The 22,862-nt window shown below is 34.7% G+C and overlaps 1 protein-coding gene across 1 annotated transcript in view; it reads right to left on the bottom strand.

Annotated features, from left to right (window-relative positions):
• The window catches only part of ZC2HC1A (zinc finger, C2HC-type containing 1A), a 51,774-nt gene that overhangs the window by 14,260 nt on the left and 14,652 nt on the right, over positions 1-22,862 (bottom strand). Inside the window, exons 2-7 of the mRNA XM_006880544.1 lie at positions 21,723-21,799; positions 17,951-18,067; positions 13,219-13,360; positions 10,734-10,882; positions 6,909-7,008; positions 6,064-6,163 (exon numbers count right to left, since the gene is read on the bottom strand). Coding sequence (XP_006880606.1) covers positions 6,064-6,163; positions 6,909-7,008; positions 10,734-10,882; positions 13,219-13,360; positions 17,951-18,067; positions 21,723-21,799 — 685 coding nt within the window. The remainder of the gene's footprint in view (positions 1-6,063; positions 6,164-6,908; positions 7,009-10,733; positions 10,883-13,218; positions 13,361-17,950; positions 18,068-21,722; positions 21,800-22,862) is intronic.

The following is a 22,862-nucleotide window of genomic DNA, read 5'->3' as shown; positions in this document are numbered from 1 at the left end:
GTACTGTGCTACAAGGTTGTCCTGAGTCAGGATCAACATGGCAGCAACAGGACTGATTTTAACACAATAAAATAGAATACAAGCGTAACATTTAATTTAAATAGAAAAATGCTTCTTATATGAAACCTTTTGCTCTAATTTTATTGTTTCTGTTACAGCATCACTTCAGAGTAAACTATTTTTCCTAAATGCTGAATGTCTTACAGCAATAAATCTTTATGATTTTGTATTTCTATAACTGAAAAACATCAGCTGAAATACCCATTTAACCTTGCAATTAATTGTTATTAGGATACAATTATCTTTTTTCCATTTTATACTAGTTTATTGACAAAGTTAGTATACATTGTTTTTCACACCAGATCCCCTTTCCTTTACCCATCTCTCCCTGCACCCATAAAATTGTGCGATGCTATGATTTAAGCTCCCGCTCCACATTACTGCCTCCCCTCCTTGGATCTTTACTCTGTCTACAATAATGGTCTGCTCTCCAGTTTCTCTCAAGTTAGATAGTAATTTATAACATCATTGCTCCTGTGTGCTGCATAGTTTTCCATTATGTGAATGTACCATAATTTCTCAATCCATGTGATTTTGGTTGGACATTTAGGCTGTTTCCATGTTCTTACTATGGTGAATAAAGAACACTGGTGTACAAGTCTCTGTTTGTGCTTCAGTTCTCATTTTCTCAGGGTATATTCCAAGCAGTGGAATACCTGGGTCATATGAAATTTCTATGTTCAGCTTTTTGAGGAAAAGCCAAGCTGCCTGCCAGAGAAGTTGTAACATTTTACAATCCCACCAATAATGTGTAAGAATTCCTATTTCACCATATCCTCTCCAACATTTAATACTTGCTGTCCTGCTAAACTTTGCCACTGCTACTGGGGTAAGATGGTTTCTCATTGTTTTTATTTGCTTCTCCCTTACTGCTTGTGATTTGAGCATTTTTTATGTGTCTGTTGGCCATCTGAATGTCCTCCTCTGTGAAAAGCCTTTCCATGTCTTTTGCCCATTTTGTAATTAGATTATCAGACATTTTCTTCTGGAGGCCCTGGAGTATTCTGTAAACTTTCATTATGAGATCCTTGTCTGAGATGCTATTGCCAAATGATTGTTCCCTGTCAGTAGGTTTTCTTTTTACCCTACTGGAAAAAGTTTTTGATGAGCACACAGATTTAATCTTTTGACGGTCCTATTTATCAATTTTATCCTCTTCAGATTGTGCATTTCTAGCTGTATTTGGCAGTCACTCTATAACGTAGACTAGGTATTTCAGTTTGTCTCTAATAAACTTTATGGTTTGGGGCTTTATTCCCAGGTGAATGGTCCACCTCGAGTTGATTTTTTTCGTATGATATGAGATGTGGATCCTGTTTCAGCATCCTGCAGTTAGCAGTCCAGTTTTGCCAGCACCATTTGTTGAAGAGACTGTCATTTCCCCATTTGATAGATTTTATTTCCTTATCAAATATCAGTTGACTGTAGATAAATGGGTCCATTTCTGGGTTCTCAATTCTGTTCCATTGGTCTCTGTTCTGTCACTGTACCAGTACCAGGCTGTTTTGGTTACTACTGCTATGTAGTAGGTTTTGCAGTCAAGGAGTGCTAAGCCTCCCACTGTATTTTTGTTTTTCAGAAATGCTTGCTTATTCAGGGTCTCTTTCCTCTCCAAATAATCTTAACAATTTCCCTAAGTTCTCCTTGAAAAATGAATTTGATATCTGTATTGAGATTGCACCAAACATGTAGAATGCTTTTCATAGGACTGTAAGTTTCACAATCTTCCTAGCCATGAACAGGGAACATTCCTCCATTTATTTAGGTCTTTTATCGTAAAACACAGTTCTTGAAGGATAGCTATGTAAATCCTGTGACATAATTCAAATGTGTCAAAATTTATATAAAAGCTCTGTGTTTCATCATAGGGAGATCTGGTGGCCTACTGGTAAGAAGTTGTGCTGCAATTTCAAAAGCACATGGTTTGAATCCAACAGCTGCTCCAGAAGAAAACTCCTCCTTATCCAATTTAGTGCCTCGGAAAAACCCCCTGGAGGGTCAGCTATGAGATGGTTCCAACTCAACAACACACGATAACAACAACATGTTTCACTATAGGTCTAAGAGCTCTTAGAATGAAAGACAATTATTTTTTAGAATGGAATATTTTTTATCACTTTAAAAACATCAAGTTACAGAGCAAAGGCTGCATAGTGGAGTGGACCTGCAGCGAAGGGATTGTAAAACAATGGAAAATTTTTCTTTTACTTTTCCAAGAGGGGACTGTACTTGACGGAAGGGTTGGGCAAAGAGAAAAGTGCAAAAATGAGTGAATGGAAATCCAAAGTTTCTGTAAATTTTCATTGAAACTAATAATAAAAAATTTTATTTTAAAAAGTAAAATTAAAGTTAATCACTACATGTGTGGGGTCAAGGGTTTACTGTTCAAAATAATTTCTTAGTCATTGACTGACTTTGGATTTGCCACATGGATTGGTGGGATCATAGAATTAGGGCTTATTAGTTTATCCACAAGGGACTGGCTAGACTTGCTATTGCACTAGACTTAAATGGAGTGCTTTCAGCAACAGAAATTGGGAATCTCAAAACCAACAAGAGAAAAGCAGCAGCCAAAGTCCTTTGAAGCCAGAGATTCCTACCCCAGCCAGACCAGGATCTACACAAGGGCAATAGCAGCCTCAGCAAAGAACCAGAGACTAACATGAAACACCGTTGACTGGGGACTGCTGCACTGCAGTCATATACAGAGGCTTTCATCCAAGCCTGCTGGAGGACTTGGCAGACCCCATAGTTAGCAGGGCTAAAGGAACTGTGTGACAATAATCTAAGCCATAAGGCTTAATGTCAAAGGGCCTATAACCCTGCTTGAGAAGCTGACTGAACTACAGGCTTTTAACTTCCCTAATAAACTCATAACCATGACTGTGGTTTTGTGAAGTCTGTATAGTCATGGCAATGGATTTCAGACGCAGTAAAGCACTAAGATTGTTGTTGGGTATAGTATTAGCACATGCAGGAATGTGGAGACTATGTCTGACTTTGACTTTAAGGAATTAATTTTTTATTGTAGAAGTTGTTGATGAGGACAGTTACCCTTTGTGGAGTTAGTAGAGGTCAAATATGGCCACCTTCATATTGTCTATACACTTTTTATAATGTGGCAGAGATAGAAGAGCTTTGAAGCATATGCGCCAACAAGCCAGAGAATAAAGTTAAGAGGCTGAGAGCCAGAAAGACCCACCTTTGGGCATGGCTAAGAAGAGGGTTCTCAGACTTCTGAGTTGTTTCTTGAGTTGTGCTTGACCCTCAATTATAATTTGCTACTTCCTTAACAAACTTAAATTGTGAGTTCTAAGCTCCACAATTCTTCTCTTCTGCTATTGCAATGAATTATCAAGCCTAGCAGAAAAGCATTCCTTGGCAGAATTATTTAGAATTTGTACTAGAAGGATACACTGGTAGTGGTGGAAGGGCTGAAAAATGGGAATCAGACAATACTACCCTCATATGCACACCCACATTTCCACAAATGAATTGGCCAGGAGTGAGTAATATCCTTCTATTTCTGATAGTGGAAAACACCCTTATCTCAAAGATTATACACAAAATAGACAATGAGAATTTTAATAGATATACTTGGTAATTTTCAAATCAATAAATGTCAGACAAGTAAGAATTTTACGTCTTTATGGAATTACAAGTAGAACACAGTATACAAAAACTAATTACTTATGTCTCTTCATGTTACAAAGACGTATTTTTCCCCTGGGATATAAATGCTGGTTGGACCTTCCAAATAGTTAAGGTTTATGCAGAGTCACAGAACATTGTCAGAGGCAAATAGAAGTGCCCAAAGTCATGGGACTATGCAGGGGGATAGCTGAGTCCACTAGCCTAGTTTTCTAACTCTATGGTCAGTGCCTCTTTTCATTTTTCAAGTTTTTAATGCCCTATCTGAGAATACATGTCAGAACTACTTAATATGTCCAACTGAGAAAATCAGCAGTAAAACTGAAGAGATAGTTAAACTTACTCATTCACTGCCCTCAAATCAGAACCAACTAAGAACTGACCGACCCTCCAGCAGGCCTTCTTTCAGAGCCTGTAAATAAACAGCATGAGAGGAGGCTGCCCATCTTTCTCCCTCAGAGCAGGAGGTAGAGTCAAACTGTCAGCTCTGAGCTGGGAGCACAACTCTCTAAAGACCAGGTCCACTGAAAGTTGCCTTTTGATTTATAATTTACTATCATTAAAACTATAAGCATTACAAATAAATACTAAAGCCTAAGATGAAATAGTTCTCTGATATAATAGTTGTGTTAAATTAAAGCATATATTGCTAGTTAAATTAAAGCACATATTGCTATGTCCATACTCTATACTTTAGTCAAACAGCAAATGAGATAATGCAGTAGCTAAGGAAAAAAATCAATTTTTCACCACTATAAGAAATTTTTTGTACAGTATCACTCATATCACACACAAGCAAAATCCTGCTGAAGATTATGGAACAGTACATTGACAGAAAACCACTAGAAATACAAGCTGAGTTTAGAAGAAACCATGGTATTAGGACATTATCATCAATGTGAGATAGATCTTGGCAGAAAGCAAAAAGTACCAGAGGGATATATCTCTCTGCTTCACTGACTATGCAAAAGCATTTAATTGTGTGGATAACAACAAATTATGGTTAACCTTGCGGAGAATGGGATTCCCAGAACACTTAATTGCACTTGTGCGAACCCTGTACTTGGACCAGGAAGCAGTCCTCAGAAGAGAGCAGGGAAACACTACATAGTTCAAACTTAGGAAGGAAGTGCATCAGGGATCCATCCTGTCTCCATACCTCTTCAATCTATATGCAGAACAGATCATTCAGGAGGCTGGGCTTTATAAGGAGGAATGTGCTATCAGAATTGGAGGAAGACTCATCAATAACATTCGTTATGCAGATGACCCAACCTTGCTTGCTGAAACTGAGGCCAACTTGCAGCGCTTGCTGCAAAATGTCAAGGCCTGTCGTCTTCAACACAGACTGAAGTTCAACATAAAGAAGACAAAGATTTTCACCACTGGGCCAGCTGACAGCACCAGATGGATGGAGAACAGATTGAGGTTGTTAGCAGTTACAGCTTGCTCAGCTCCACAATCAACACTCTAACCACCAGCAGTGAGGAAATCAGTGAGGAAATCAAAGGACGAACAGCATTAGGTAAAAAACCTGTCAGGGACCTGAGTACCGAGAAGTAACAATGTCAGTCTAGAAACAAAGGCGCACCTGAGGTGTGCCTGATCCAGGCCATGGTCTTTGCAATTGATATGCATCAGAGAGCTAGACAATGACTAAGGATGACAGAAGAATTGATGCCTTCGAGTTGTGGTGTTAGAGAAGTGTCTTGAATATGCCATTGACTGCCAAGATAACAAGTAGGTTTGTCTTAGACAGGGTGAAAGCAAGTTTCTCCTTGGGGGATGGGATTTTGAACCTCCATCTCACATACTATGGGCATGTGGCCAGGAGGAACCAACCCTTGGAGAAGGAGATCATGCTCAGAAGGATGGATGGACCACACAGGAGAGGAAGACCCCAAATGAGATAGATAAAGTAACCAGGGCAATGGAGGTAGGTGTGAAACTGGCTCAGGACAGGGTAGGCTTCAGAGCTCTTATACATAGAGTCACAGTGAGTTACGAGTGACTCTACAGCACATAACAACACGAACAGTAACATAAAAACTACATACATATTGCTTAATAACTCTAAGTTATAAAAAATTTCTGTACTTCAAAATATTCCATTGGATTAGATTAACAGAAATAGATTAACCAAAAGTATTGCATTATAGTGACTAACTGAATGTTAAGATTTCTGATAAAAAGTCTACAAATTATTTTCAAAATAGTAAGATTCACTACAGTGTATCCCTGACCAGCAATGTTAAGAAACAAAGGAAGTTAGAAATAAAATTAAACTTAATTTAAAAAAAAATTATAACATTATTTAAATATATAGCACTAACAAATTCACTGGAAACTTACCCTACTGGAGGGGCTGACATTCCTTTATGGGATGGAGATAAGGTCTGAAGTTTGTTTCCCACAGAGCTGCTAACAGGAGACACTTTACTTGAAGGCATACCTTGTACAACAAGAACAACAAAAATAGTTTTAAAAACATTCATAAGAGAAAAAAATCATATAAAATAGAGCAAAAGCATCTAACAATATAGCATCTAACAAGATGAAACCCACACTTCAGTAACAAGGTGGCAACAAACCAAATCAAGCTATATCTTAAAAAAAAAAAAAAACCACCAATGGGTAGGGAGTGAGGGAAATTAAAGAATTTCTTCTTGAAAACAATGCATTCGAATTTTATAAATAAAATAGTATACGCTTTTTTAAAAAACCTAAAAAATCATTAAAAGTTCCCAACAGACAATACATAACATTATTTATAATTTCTAAACTATTTTCTTACAATTTACACGTAAATAAAGCCATACTTTGCCAAATACCAAATCCAAACTAGTAATGTCTATGAGAGGCAGTGGAAAAGTTCAAAAAGGAAGGAGGAGGAAATGAATGAAAAGTACTGTGATCAAAAATAACAAACTTGGTTAATTGTTTTAAATAAAACATACACTAATAATATAGGGAAAGAACAGATATTTAAGCTAAAAAATCAAATATTTAAACAAGGAACTTTATTTTTAGCCAGAGGTAGTTATTTTCTTTTTAGCCAGAGGTAATTATTCACCTTCCATTATCTCTTTCATAATTCTTAATGCATTTTAATTGTACAAAATAAACCACTATCTTAATTTCCTTCCCTATCACCACTGTAATTTTAAAAAGTTAAGATGTTTTCTAGGTCTCATTACCTATGCCAGACTTGTTACTGCTACTGGGCTGTGGTAGTCGTGAAGATCCTGAAGATGTGGTTCCAGGAGAGTTTGATTTTTTAAGTGCAGGGGGCTTATACTAACATAGAATAAAAATAAAAACATGTTTTTAAGCATCATTTTTAATTATGGATTAAAAAATAAAATGTAAAAAATTCTTTTAAATTAACCATTTTTCATTAGCTATTCAATTACCTAAATTAAAAATAACAAAAGGTGCGATCGTAGGGAAGAGGCACTAAATTATGTTCCCAGCCAAACACGTATAGATATCCCACTACTAAAAAAACTCCAAAAGTAACTTTTTCTAAATTCAGAGGGAAAACATAGGTTAGCAGAGATAATTTCCTTAATATAAAGATTTTAAACAAAAAAGTATAAACAGAAACCTTCAGAAACTCCTGATTACTAGTGGTCAGAATGCAAACTCATTGCCATTGAGTTGGAATCATCTCTTAGCTGAGCCTCTAGAGGGTTTTCAGAGGCTGTAAATCACATAGGAGGAGAATGACCATCATCCATGTAGTCACTGATGGATTCAAACAACCACAATTGATTTTGTAGTTCAACTCCCTTCCAACTAAGTCCCCACAGCTCTCTTTATTGTTAATAGGTTGGCTTTAATGGTTAAGATCTTTGCACACTCCTAATTAAGATTACACATCAGTCTGGTCAAGTTCTACAATGGCCGTCTTCTGTACTAGAAATGAAATCTCTAAAGCATCTGGCAAGTAAGTACAAGTCATTCTAGAAATGTCTGTTAGATGAACAGACAACTAGGTAACCTTGGTGTATCAGCCATAGAAAGACACTGCTTCTTTAAGATGTTATGGATATTCCTTTTTAAAGGAATTCACAAGCATTTCACACTAAAATATCAATGAAAACAGTTGCAAAGATTTTAAAGCTAGCACAACATGGAACATAAGACAAAATATTAAGAGGCACATCTTAAAACCTAAAAACAAAAAAAACCTTAAAAAAAAAAACCACAAAAAAACTAAAAACAGGGCCACTAAAATTTGATTTAGAAACAGAACTAAGTGACCTGTTCTTACAGTGTCATCTACCAAAAACAAGGCAGTCTATTAGCAGTGTATTTCACACTGAAGAGGTCAAACCTACCGGGGGGGGGGCGGAGGGGAGGGGGGGGGTGCACACAGGTAAGGAGGGTCAAGTGAAGGCAGTAATGAGAGACTTCATGTAAACCTTGACATAAAGAACTAAGGGTTTTACATCCATACTAGAAATTATTATTCACTTGGCTTATATTGCTTAGGAAGAGGCAGAACATACTTTTCAAAAGGCACTCTGCTTCCCTTTCTCTATTTTACAAGGTATCTATAGAGATAAATTTGTAGGTAACTACAAATCATGCTTTCATCTTTGCAATGATTAATTTCTCTGGAACTTAAACGTCCCATTTACTTATTTATTTACTCAAAATAATCTTTTTAGACATTCTGCTATTTCCTATTACTTTCACAAGAAGCAGTGAGTCTCATTAGTGAATCCATACCCTCTCTAGTTTGAAAGCATCTTGTATAAAACACATTCACCTGCTTCTCAGTAGCACGCTGTTCACCTGACCTAGATAATATGACTCCTTCCTTACTCCACTGTTGCTGTGTTCTATCAGTTCTACAATATCCAGCTGAATGTCTACTTGTATTAAAAAAACTTTAAAATGAAATCTGCTATCAGTATATTTGCATACATTTCTCTTAATGATCAAAAATACTAAAAATCACTTTATTTTATACTACTCAACTCACTTCAGTCTAACTGGAACCAAGTCATAGCTGACCCTTCAGAGGCTACAAATCACACAGGAGTCTTCCCATACTTCAGTTTGCTGATAGATTTGAACCACCTGCCTTTGGATTGACAGTGTGATTCCCTATCCACTAGTCTGTCAAAACACCTTCATCTTTAAAATTATATTTGATATTTATCAAACAATATCATTAATATCTCATGCAAGCAAAATACTGAAGATTATTCAAAAACAGTTAAAACAATACATAGATAGGGAACTGCCAGAAGTTCAAGTAGGATTTAGAAGAGGCCATAAACCAGAGATGTCAATACTGATGTCAGATGAATCCTGGCTGAAAGTAAAGCATACCAGAAGATTGTCTATGTATGCTTTATTGAATATGCAAAGGCATTTTGCTGTACGGATCATAACAAATAAATATTGTTGTTGTTTTTGTTGTTATGTGTCATCGAGTCTAGAGACCCTATGTACAACAGCCCTAAACTCTGCTCTGTCCTATGCCAATCGCAGCGTCTCTGATAAACCTATCCTGATTACCCCAGTCACTGAATCAATCCACCTCATAGAGGGCCTTCCCCTCCATCCTACCAAGCATGATGTCCCTCTCCAAGGACCGGTCCCTCCTTACAACATGTCCAAAGTACATTAGACGGAGCCTCAGCTTCAGAATCCTTGCCTTCAAGGAGCCACCCGGTTTAACCCTTTCCTGGATGAATCTGTTTTCCTAGCAGTCCATGGTACCCTCAATACTCTTCTCCAGCACCACAGCTCAAAGATGTACAACAACAAATGATTATTAGTTATAGTAAACTTACACTAATGGACATTTGTAAGTTAATGTGCATAACAATTATAAAACATATTTTATAATCATTTAAAATATATTTTAAAAGATGCTAATCCATAAAGATATTAACACATTTCAAAAAAGTCTAAAAATCACAGAAAATATGATCTGCAATTTAAAAAAAAAAAACCAAAACAATAAAAAGTTAGAAATATCTACACAGGGATTGCTAGGAAGAGATAATTCAACAGTATAGCTGGATACAAAACAGAAGTTAACAGTGTTTCTGTAAGGCAATGAAAAGAAGCTGTGGAGACCTAGTGGTAAGCAGTGCTGCCATACCAAAGGCATATGGCTTAAACTCATCAGCTGTTCTGCAAGAGAAACTTCTACAGTCCCCTCTCATACAATTTATTGCCTCTGAAAACCTACTAGAGGGCTAGTAATGAGTCTGTTCTAACTTGATGACACATAACAATTAATAAGCCAATAAAAATTTTAAAAGAAAAAACTAAAATTTATAATAGCACAAAAATATTAAATACTTAATAGAATAAAACTTATGAACACCTACTAAGAAAACTGTATAACTTATTAAAAAGTAATAAAAGATGTTTATAAATGGAGAGACATACTGTACACCTATTGGCATGTCAATTCATCATCAACTGATCCAATGTAATACCAAACAAAACTTACTTGGGATTTCTAAGTGTGCATATGTATACGTTGAAAGCTGATTTCAAAACTTAAGAAATATGAGCTGCTTCTTGCCTAAAAGTTCAAAAATAGCTTCAGGATTTGACCCAGGTACTTGCACCATGGATATGACTCATATAAACTGATTTGCAAATATTTTTTAGTGCTATTTCTGCCATCCAGAACAATCTGTTTTCCTTTGAATCTAAGTCACCTATCGTTAATTTTTTTGTTTGTTTAATTTACGTTACCTATCTTTAGCTTTGCTTTTGTTTCTTTTTAATCTTTTCTCCTACTACTTCTATCAGTAAATTTTCAAGTCCCTGGAAAGTCACTTTAAAGTTCATTCCAAATTCATTAGTTTTTTGTTTTTTTTTCTCAACAGGCCACTTGAATTTATTAGCAAACCCATAAAAGTATATATTTATTTTAGCAAAATAAAAAAACAAGCTACATCTCCTATAGGGACACAAAATGATGAAATTCAAAGAACTCTTTTCTCATTTATTGGAGAGATGTTTAAATGTGGGCACAGTACCTGTGCACGAGAGGCTGGTTTCCCTTTGGTTTCAGTAGAAAATTTTCCTTTATTACTAATACGTGCTGCTTGTTCTTTACAGAAGTTAATATGTCTATCAGCTGCATTTTCATTGAATCTCCTCTGGCAATATGGACACTGAATATAATCTGAAAATAAATAAAAACAAAGATTAGTAAAATAATATTTTAAATAAGATAAAGAACCATAAAAGCGTAATTCAAGGTACAGAACATCTGATAAGAAAAATCTCCATTTTCCTCATAACTACCCTTGTCTGAAGAAATTCATACTCTATAAAGACTATTATTAAGAACAAAAGTTTGTTGGTACTGGGAGAAAAAAAAAAGTAAAAAAAAAAATCAACACAACAGAGACTGAATAAGCAAAACAAAACATATTAAAAAAATCGAATATCTGTCAAGTCTATTCCAACTCATGGTTACCACATACATAGTCTGAGTAGTAGGGGCATAATGCCTTTTTTGTCTCTTTAGGTTGTGTGTACATATTGTGTATGTGTGTGTGTGTGTGTATAGCACTCTGGTGACCTAGTGGCAAAGAAATGCACTGCCAGCCTGAAGGAACTTGGTTCAAATCCACCAGCTGCTTCGAAGACTAAGTATGGGCAATCTCCTCCCATGCAATTTACAACCTCTAAAAACCTGCTAGAGAGTCAGCTATGAGTAGGTTCTGACTTGACAGCATACAACGTGTGTGTGTGTGTGTGTGTGTGTATTTATATGCATGTGTATAAACACACATACACATATCACTAGTTAAGCAAGGGAATCTATGATTAAAAGAACACATTCTATTAAAAATATATTTTAAAATATAGATTCATCTATTAAAATATTTTCATATCAAAAACACTAAGGCATGGCTGACTCAACTTTGTAATGTTTATTCTCTTGGATATTCAAACAGATGTTAGGAGTTACAAAAATATACTTCATTAACACAATGGATTAAATTCAAGAAACAGCAAATGTTTCCAAGTCAAATTATTCTCCCAAAGGCAAAATGTGCAAATTATACTGATAATAATTACTTCTTGAAATTAAACATGAAATTATCTCAGATGGAGGAGTTTTCCCTTTAGACTTTATACTTGTCCAAAGCTCACAAGTTGGTCTTGCCTACTAGAGGAACAGTTCTCAAACCTAATCTCCAGGTGGTAGTGTGTCAGATTCAAAGGCACTAAAAAAAGTTTCTAAAGCCCAAAGCAATATAAAAACTTTCATTCTGTCCCTGACATTATGTAGACATGAAAAATGCAGCTATGTAGAGTCAGACAGAAAATCCAATTACTCCCAAAGCAGGAAATTCAACTTCAGACAGAAAATAAAGGCAGAGTTGGAAATGCCTATCTAGAAACACAGATAAGTTATTAACTAAGTTACTAACTAATCCTCTAGGAGAGAAAAACTATAAAGAAAGAAATCTAGCCTCTTGTGTAAAGTTTTAGTAGAATAAAGTTATTTATACCTATTAGTTTACAAATATTCTATAGCTGATTTTGTGCAACAGTGACAGAGTTAGCTGAACAGTTGCAACAGAGACTTTACGGCATTCAAAGCCCAAATCAAGTATTTCCCTCTTTAGAGGAAAGGTTTTCTGAACTATACTGGAATATTAAAAAATGATCAGGTATACATTTTCTAGAGAACTCTGGTTTTGCTAACAATTTTATTATGGTTAAAGCACTATAATCTCTTTAGTCTACCCGAAGAACTAATGTGTCAAACGTGCTAAGGCTTTCAATTGCCCAATATATCAAGAGATTATGAAAAATCTTCCTTTGATTTTGGTAACAATAAATCCAGTAACTTTCATCCACTTAATGAAGAAAATATCAGCATTGAAGGTATAATTTGCATATATCCATCAACTGCTACTTTTACCACATGAATCTTGTAGTTTGAAAGCGAAATGGATTATCTTTTACTTTTCCAGATAAGAAGAAATTAAGTCTAGGGAGCTCTGGTGGTCTAGTGGCAAGAAGCTGCAATGCAATCCCAGAGGTACGTAGTTAGAATCCACCAGATGCTCTCCTGGAGAAGAAGGGGCAATCTCCTCCTGTACCAGTCAGATTTGATTTGATGTACACACAAAAAAAATAATAAATTTTTTTTTTAATTTAAAAAAAAAAGAAATTAAGTCTACCTTTAACTCACAATGTAAATAATGAAAATATTTCTGGGAATGTCACCATTTTATATTCAATACAATAATTTTAAAAACATTATAATGCTTCAAATATATAAATAAAAGTATTTCCATAAAATTGTAATGCAGTTCTATTTCTAAGCCAAGGTGCTTTTACAGGTCTAGAGACTGTTCTATAATTATTTGATATCAATACATTTAAAGATTATACCTCAAGTTCTATTACTATTAATTAGCTTAAAACTTAAATTTTTGAAAAATTTTATCAATAGTTTCACTCCACCTGAGAATTTCTACCAGTAAACGGACATACCAGGATCATAGGAAGGTGGAGGCGGGGGTGGAAGTTTGCCTCCCTCTTTAAGTGCCTGATCCAGCCCTTTCGCTGCTCTTATGGTGGCAATGAATTCTTCATGTTTTCTTCTCCAATTAGAAGGTTTCTTTGGTGGTTCTGGCTGCAAATTAATACAGTATCAAAATTTTTTCAATAGAATTAGTTCATTTCAATTATTTTACATGGTCATTTATCAAGAGCTCTTCCTGAATTTATAACTTAAAAAGAAACTTTCTGAACCACAGCAAATTTTTAAATTAACAAATCAAAATATTATGTAAAGAATAAACGATACACTATTATAATTTTAGCTATTCAACAAATAAATCAGGTCAAGAGTTTGCCTCTACCTCTTTTGTTCTTGGATGGCAAACCCCGGTAAGCAAGTTCTCACTTAATAGTCCTTTAGGACTGAGAATTGCCCCATAAGATTTCCAAGGCTATCTTTTCACACTGTCACATCTTTTTTCCTATGGCACAGCTGTAACCTGTTGGACTACCAACCTGTCAGTTAGTACTTCAAACTAGTCAATATTATATAGAATTCATTTCTTACTAGGATTTCTAAGTATTTAAAAACAAAAACATAAAACACCTCATTGCGTTTGATTCAGAACAGACTCAAAGCGGCCCCTGCAGCATGTTTCCAGATGCTGTAAACTACGTGTAAAGAAAATGCTCATCTTTTTCCTTCAGAGCAGCTGATGGATTCAAATAGCAAGAGAAGCACTGCCCTTGAGTTAGTGGAGCAAGTCGCTAGAGACTACCTCACCAAAGATTAAGTAAGTAGTTATCTGTAATTCTCTCATACAAACCAAATCTCATTGTCGTGGGATTTTCAAGTTTCCAGCTACTCTGTGGGACAAATAAAAACAGTCTCTTCCTTCAAAATCCAAGGACTGCCCATCCTCCTCCCACAGGGTAGTAGCCAATGAATTGGAATGTTTTGGCTAGCAGCGCAACAGGGAAAACACCATGCCACCAGTACTCCCTCCCAACAAAACAGGCTATTTAAACTTGTCAACTAATAAAGCCTCAATTATTAATATTGATACTTTTCACCATTCATCTCCTCTGTCAATATGATTAAATAATGCCAACAAAAGTATATACAATAGAACATTATGTAAGAAATTAGGATACCTTCATACAAATAAATACTGCATGTGAAAACAGAAACTATAAAGCACACTTTCAATAGGTCACCTTTTTTTTTTTTTTGAATGGGAATAAATATGCATCTCTTCCAGTTAGTTGGCCACATAATTGTATTCCAGATTTCTTGGCACAACCTCCATTTTTTTTTTGTTGTTATTGTGTGCTATTAAGTCAGAATCAACTCATAGCTGGCCCTCTAGTGGGTTTTCAGAGGCAGTAAACTGCATGGGAGGAGACTGCCCATCCTTCTCCCACAGAACAGCTGGTAGATTCAAACAGCATGTCTTTGGGACTGCAGGTCAGCTTCTCACCATGAGAACACCAGTGCTCTTTACTCTCCTCTTAAATATTTATAAATTAAAAATCAATATAAACATTTAATTTTCTACTGTAAAATGATTTATCAATAAGATTAATTTCTCTATAAAGAAAAGTTCTTCCTCTACTATTGAAAAATTTTAATGTCACAGAAAGCATAATGCTGTTTCAAAAGCTTGTTTAATCAGGTGCTTAACTTCACCTACTTCACTGAAGTAACTAAAACATATGTCAGAGTATTTTTTAGGTAGTTTAATCACAGAAATATAAGGTCTGAAAGGGGGTATTGAGAAATAAATATCACAGGAAGTTCACCACTATGGCTCTAAGAAAGAAAATGAGTTAACAAAGTTATACATGGATAACTGAAAAGGTAAAATTTCTCTGCAAAAAGCCTAAGTTTCATAAATACTGACAACTAACCAAACAAGATAACTGCAGTTAAGAGTACTGAAAATTCCATCTAGTGCCAAAGGAACAATCATTCGTCATGGCTGAAGCTCATTTGCAGCAAGGGTTGTGAAACTGTATCTCACATATCATGTTTTTAAGAGGGGCCAGTTCTTGGTAAAAGACATCATGCTGGGAAAGATGGTGGGTCAGAGAAAGAGAGGACGACTTTCAACAAGAGGGACTAGAACAATGAAGCTAACAAAGTGTTCAAGCATTTCAGAGATTGTGAGAACAGTGCAGAATAGAGCAAAATTCAGGTATTTGCTCACAAGGTTGCTATGAGTTGAAGAAATCTGGACAGCACGTAACAGTAACAGCATGCTAAGATTCTTGTGAGTAGTTTAATATCTTTACATAAGGATCATACCATATATTCAGACTATACATAGTGTTGTTGTTGTTAAGTGCCGTCGACTTGTAGGCGACTCATAGCAACCTATGAACGAAAGACTTGAACATTTGTAAAACTTTCATTGTTTCTCCAAGTTTATAGGATTTCTGGAAGCAAGCTATTTTGGAAATGAATGCCACTCCTGCTTCCAAGATTGTTTTAATTGGGGAGCTCCACCAAACACTGTCCACCATGGGTAACCATTGTTGTGTTTGACGCATCAGTGTCACAGTGTTTAGCATCACAGCAACCAAGAGTTACCTCTGCACAGCAAATGGACTGACAAATGCTATACCACTTAGAAAAACGTTTGACCAAAAATAATTAAAATCAGGCCTGAGGGTCACAGATTAAAACCACCCAATGATGGAATTAAAAAGAAATTCATAAACAAAACTCAGCACAAAAAAAACCACAACAAATTTTTTGTTGAACGAAAATTCTCAATAACCTTAAAAATAGTAATAACAATAAAATGACAGCAATAAATACGTTCTAATATTCACAGTGAATTTAAATTGTTTAACTATACCAGTCAAAAGATAGGAGTGGCAGAAAAGATTAAGAAAAATTTCCATCAAAAGATTGCTTACAAAAGACATGTACAGTAGACACAAAGACATAAAGAGGTTAAAAACTGAAATGTGAGGACTGAAATCTCAAGAACAGTAACCAACAAAATAGCAGAAATAGTAATATTAATCTTATACTAATTCTATTTCAAGTAAAAATTTATCAGAAGAGAAAAACATCAGCATTATATAATGATTAGAGTCACTCTACCTAGAGAAGACTTGACTGTAATAAACATTTGTGTGCTGAATGATAAAGCTCTAAAATATATTATACAAACCATATCTGTATTGAAAAAAGATATAGTACCACAATACCAGTGTGGCTTTAATATACCATTGTTGATGGAAAAATATAATAATGAGAAGCATAACAAAGATACAGAAGCTCTAAATAATATAATCAATTAACCTGACCTTAAGGACATCTACAGAAAATTCCCCATAAAAGCAACATAATTTTCTCCAAAGTACGTAGACCATTCTCCATAACAGATGGTATTTTAGGTCACAAAGCAATTTCTGATAAATTAAAAATAAACACTGGAAAAAAGAAAAAGCATCTTCTCTAATTATAATGATTTAAGTCTTATTAATAATAAGCAGAACAATAAAAGTTGTTTATACAGGGTCTGAATAATACCTTGCTTAACAACAAATGGGAAACAAAAGAAATTAAAAATTAAATTTTAAAATTTCCTAGAATCAAATGAAAATGAAATGGAATACTGTGCAGCACTGAAAAGTAATTAAATACTCAAGCATTACACAACATGGGGGAAGCCTTGAGGACATTATGCTAAATCAAATATCCCAGTCACAAAAATACTGCATTAACTCTGCTGTTATAAAATAGGACAGACATGGGTGGGTTGGAGAGAAATGGGGAAAGAATAGATAGCTAATGGGCACTGCATTAAAACAGATGACAGGAAGAACTGTTTGAAAGGAACATATAGTAGGAGTTGAATATTTTACATTTTTTAAATAAAAATTGAGTTCACTATGAGTCCATACTGATATCTATTTAAAATGAATATGTTTGTGTGGGCAATATATACACACAAATATTACAGTTATTCTGTTATAAAGTATAACCAATTTAACAAATTGTTAAGTGAGAACTTATTTGCTAAACTTTCTCCAACACCAAAAAAAGTATATTTAAATTCAACTCTTAAGTTAATTTTCCAATCAATTTTTACATTGAGATAGATCTTTTTAAATTAAAATGAATCACATCTTATTATGACAGCAAAAAAGAATTACTGAATCACATTAACTGAAAAACTACAGACCATTTACTCAAAAAGTAAAAGAATATCCTTAACATCAGAAAAGGAGCCTGTAAATCTGCTCTTTCAATTTTTAGAAATCGAAATAGAAGATTATATACAAAAACAGTGGAGAACAATGAAAGGGACAAAAATTATGCCAACTCGAGTTTTGGTAATTAGCCTGGGCAGCAGAGTCCGAAAGACTAGTGAAATTCAAGTAAATAAATGGTCAATAGTTATAACAAATCACCATGCTAAGAGGCAACAATAATTCAAATATTACCCTTAAAATAACTTATCAAGAATATATGAGGACTTTTTCTTCTAATGATTTTCTACCTAGAACAAAACTCTACAATGCTATAAATAACTTACAGCCATTTCTGGCCTCTGACACACTTTAGTCACTTCTTCAAGTTTAGTGCATGACATGGTATAATTTCTTTTGCTCTTCAAAGTTAGTATAACACCAATACAAGATTTTTTTTCCCAGTGTATACAGTACCAAAGTAAATACTTATCAAAAGGATTTATGTAATTACCCTAGGCTTGAGAGGTTTTACTGTTGGGATATCAGTTCCTTCAGCTCTCTGTCTGCTTGAATCAAAAGTCTTCCGTTTTTTAGTGGCAGTTTTCTGGCAAATAGGTCCATGTTTTTTCTGTTGAAATCAAGAAATGCAATATATCATCTTCTTTTCTAAATATGAGAAAACTATTGTACTTTACATTTTCACCTGAAATTAGCTTAAGAACTTTAAGATCATTTTTAAAACCATATAAATTGTAATAAGACAGCAATATTTTCTTTAACAGAAAAAATATACAATCTACTCAACAACTATTTCCCAAAGCTATTACATACATACTGCCTAACATCTACAGAACTTTTTTGTCTTTTTTCATGTTACAACTTCCAGGAGGTGGGGGTGGGCAAGGGCTTAACACAACTGAAAAAACTACTTTCACCCAAAAAGTGTTAAATATTTTGGAACTTTACTACCATCTTCCATGAGTATATCTACCGCAGTTCAAAAATAGATCCATTTTTCTTCTAAAGATTTTACTGTTATTTCTGTTTTGATCTCCACTATGTCCAATTTCCTTCTCCCAAGTATTTATCTTAACTTGGAAAGAAAATCTTCAGAAGCCACATACTAGGAGGATAAGTTGAGATTGTAACAAATCATATCTATCCATTAGGCTCATTTCTTCATTTTAATAATAAGCTTTCCATATTTTAAGGCATAATTCACATTCATCTCTAAAATTAAAACTGTTACACTTCTAGCTATAACACACGTTACATTATTTCTCTCACAAAACACTAAATGTGCTTTCAAAATTTTAGTGATGTTTAAGGTTCAAGTTTTCTCACTTCTAAAAATAAGGAAGACAATACAATCAATTTAAATCTATTTGGCTTAAAAAAGAAAAATATTTTTTCACTAAAAATTTGGACACAGATAATATAGAAACTATGTAAGTGGAAAGAAATATATTAGTCGTGTTGTTGTTCTTGTTGTTACGTGCCATCGAGTCATTTGCGACTCATAGCGACCCTATGTACAACAGCCCTAAACCCTGCTCTATCCTGTGCCAATCTCACCATCTCGGACACAGCCACCCCAATTACCCCAGTCACTAAATCAATCCACCTCATAGAGGGTCTTCCCTGTTAGGATTACAAAAAATTAGTCAGCATTACTAAATTAACATTTTGGTTTTTGTTGTTACTGTATACCATCTAGTCATATCTGCCCCATAGCAGATCCTCCAGTGGCTTTACCACATAGAGGCAGTTAATCACATAGGAACTGACTGCTCCAGCATTCTCCCACAGAGCAGCTGGTGGATTCGAACCGTGAGCCTTTACCTCAACAGTGCAATTTCTTACCAGTAAGCCATCAGAGCTCTCAAATTAACAGAATTCCCATTAATAAAATTTACATAATAAAAAGTTAACAAAATAAATAAAACTATTGGATCTGTGTTCTTCCTCAATTTTCTTATCTTTTTAGAATTCAATCATTTTACCTTTCTTCACCTAGTCATTTTCTTCAGCTAGACAATAAGGTTATCTATCCAGTACATAAGCTATATATTCCTCTTAAGTTTTGTTGTTGTTTATTGTTATGTGCCATCAAATTGTTCACAACTCATAGCAACCCTATGTGCTCTGAACCCTGCTCTATACTGAGACAATCTTATTGTCATGGACACGCCTACCCTCATTTTCTAGTCACTATGTTAATCCATCTCATCAAGGGTCTTCCCTCCTACACTGTCCCTCCACCCTCCTAAGCATAATGTCCCTGTCCAAGGAGTGGTCCCTCCTTGCAACATGCCCAAAATATGTAGACAGAGCTTCAGAATCCTTGCCTCCAAGAAGCAACCCGGTTTCACCCTTTCCAGAACAAACTTGTTTGTTCTCTTAGCAGTCCATAGTATATTCAACACTCTTCTCCAGCACCATTGCTCAAAGGCATCAATTCTCCTATCATTCCTAAGTTCACCTTTCTGATGCATAGCACATAACACACAGTTGATAAGACCATGGCCTAGATCAGGTGCAACTTGGTCTCCAGAGTTCCACCATTGTTCTTCAGTACTTTGAAGATGTCCCTGACAGCAGACTTTCCCAATGCAATTCGTCTTTCGAATTCCAGGCTGCTGGTACCAAAAGTGTTGATTGTGGAGCCAAGTGCCAACTCAAGAATAAACTCTCATTTAAACGACAGAAGCTTTCTTAATGGACTTTCTCTTAACTTCTTGGATAAATAACAAATTTCTGTATCTTACATATAGCGTGATGACTGATCAGGTTAGTACACTAAATATAAACAAAATGTGTACCACACATGAAAAGAAATGAAACTATTTCCTTTTGTGTTTTAACCAACACTAAAGACATTGGAGCTGTAAACTTTAGCTTGGGGGGGGGAGGGAACAAAATTGACAACTAATTATCTGTGTTGTCATGGCGGAACCTCTTACTATTCGTAATACACAATTAGTAAAAAGAATACTACTTTCGTACACTTGCTTCCAGTTTTCATTTTGACAAGTAAAACTATAATTAGAGTTCTTAGAATAAACTGCCTTTACTACTTACAAAAAAGCAGGTCTAGCATACTACTTTCTAGTGGTGGTGGCAGTGCTGTGGTTAGGTTCCATGTAGTCAATTATGACAACAACTCAAGAAAGGCGAAGTCAGAACGCTGCTCTCTCCTGAACCATCCTCACGATCTGTGACATGCTTGAGCCCACTGGTACAGTCACTGTATCAATTACCTTGAAAAGGAGTGTTCCTTTCTTTCACTGACCCTCCACCTTTTCCACCTTCTAGCAGACACATATGTATTTGTTCCCATAAATTTAGTCCTGATACTTGTTCCTCACACTAATTCTGATAAACACAGGCAAAACCAGAAGCATATCACAACATTTCTTTCAGTGAAAACGTAAACTGAATGCTTGAAGTTTTGAAAAATGATGAACTGATAAGAAAAAGAATAAATAATGTGCAAACAACTCATCTTAGATGGATTAAAAAACCCACACAACTATCATTTGAAAATAATTCGTACTGATCGTGATGCTCATGGATCATTACTGCCTTACTTTGCTTTAAAGAAACATGCTGGAAGCTGCAAGAAGATACGTGGTACGTAACTTATCAGCAAATTCATATTCAAAGAAACAGTCTTCGTCCTACATATGGAGTTTGTCTTTCAATATGGCTTTTCTATCTTTACCTGAATATTGATGACTGACCTATGTGGATGGGCAGAACTATGTAAAAGGGGCCTTTAGCTCTTTTTCTCCCTTAATTAAGACCAGTAATGTAGAATATACTTATGTATCTAAAACTAGATAAGCAAAGTATAATGTATTCTAAGTTCATTTTTATATTTAATAAAAAAGGCATGGTTAGTTTGTTGTTGTTTTTAAAATTTTTTAAGCATCCATAAAAGCTGAAAAATGCTATAAAGAAATTCCACTTTCTCGTGACCCTGCTTCAACAATGATCATTATCTTCACAATTTTGTCTCATCTATCCCCTCTTGGAAATTCCCTGAAGTACTTACAATATGTTAACGAAAAAGTTTTAAAGACCAACTCTTAAAAAAACCAACCAACATGGTATAAAGTAATAGGATGGAGGAACTGATATTCTAGAGCAGAGAACCATATCTAAGAACTCTTCAAATTAGTCCACATAGGTTTTTCACATAAAAATCATCCTGAAACATTAAGCATTTAGTGATCTGTATTGAATCTCAACAGCAAAAAGGTACAAATTAGTCTACTTACTAATGCTACTGGAAAGAATGTTCTTCCACAAATCTTGCAAGGTAACAATTCTCCAACTTGGACAACACTGCCATTTTCTAAAACAGAAAAGAATTTTTAAAATAACTTCTATAGTCAAAACTGTAAAATATCAAGACAAATTTTCAATCCTTTAACAAAATGTCTTCTTTTATTCTGAATAAGCACAATCAACTGAAACTTGTCTAAAACTTAAGAATCATATTAGTAACTATGCTAAGTTTAAAATGTTTATGATTCAAGGGTAAGCAAACTGATACAGTTGAAAAGCACTGGTTATCTTTTAGCTATTTTAATCAAATCAACATGCAATATTTTCTCATCATTTATAGACTATATGTATTATTAAATTTTAAAAATACATACTTCAAGTGAATAATCTCCATTATTCATTATTAATGTCCAAAGTATTAAGAAACAAAATTAATGATTACCTTCTCAAGATTACCTAGGACAATAAAAAGAATTACCTAATTTCTATGCAGAATAAATATAACACATTAATTTCTCAATATTCTTTCCATATAGCTCTTAAGATTCACTAGACCTATTACTGTTTTGACCCTCATGAATAGTATGTTAAATACTCAATTAAAATTCATATATGTATGTATTTGTTTGTGTGTATACATCACATAACTGAACACAGCAAATTTTCATATAAAAAAAAGAAACAGATACACTTGATTCTACAATTCATTTTCTTTCTAGCCAAAGAGCAAACAATAGTCTATTTCTGTATCACAGGGAGGCTCTAGTGACCAGGTGGCAAAAACCTGTGCTGCAATCCCAAAAGCAAGCAGTTTGAGGTCACCAGCTGCTCCATATGAGAAGGATAGGTAATCTCCCATGCAATTAAAATGTCTCTGAAAACCCACTGGGAGGTCAGCCATTGGTCAGGTGTGACTCAATGGTACACAACAACAACACCTTACATAGTCTACAATCACTATGTGAACCTCCACATTGGTTATTTGCTAAAATTCTTTAAGACAAACAGAAAAGCATTTTCTTTCAAAATGGTAAAAATAAAAACACCTATATTCATAATCAACTTTTAATTATTTTTTTTAAAAAAAGAGTACAGCTAACACTCCATATAATGTGTTTTAGGGACTTTTA

Source organism: Elephantulus edwardii, unplaced genomic scaffold (assembly GCF_000299155.1).
Source record: "Elephantulus edwardii isolate Elephantulus edwardi_28Jun2011 unplaced genomic scaffold, EleEdw1.0 scaffold00008, whole genome shotgun sequence".
NCBI classification, from domain to species: Eukaryota; Metazoa; Chordata; class Mammalia; order Macroscelidea; family Macroscelididae; genus Elephantulus; species Elephantulus edwardii.
Note: the sequence above shows the minus strand (reverse complement) of the source record. Positions and strands in the feature narration are given on the sequence as shown.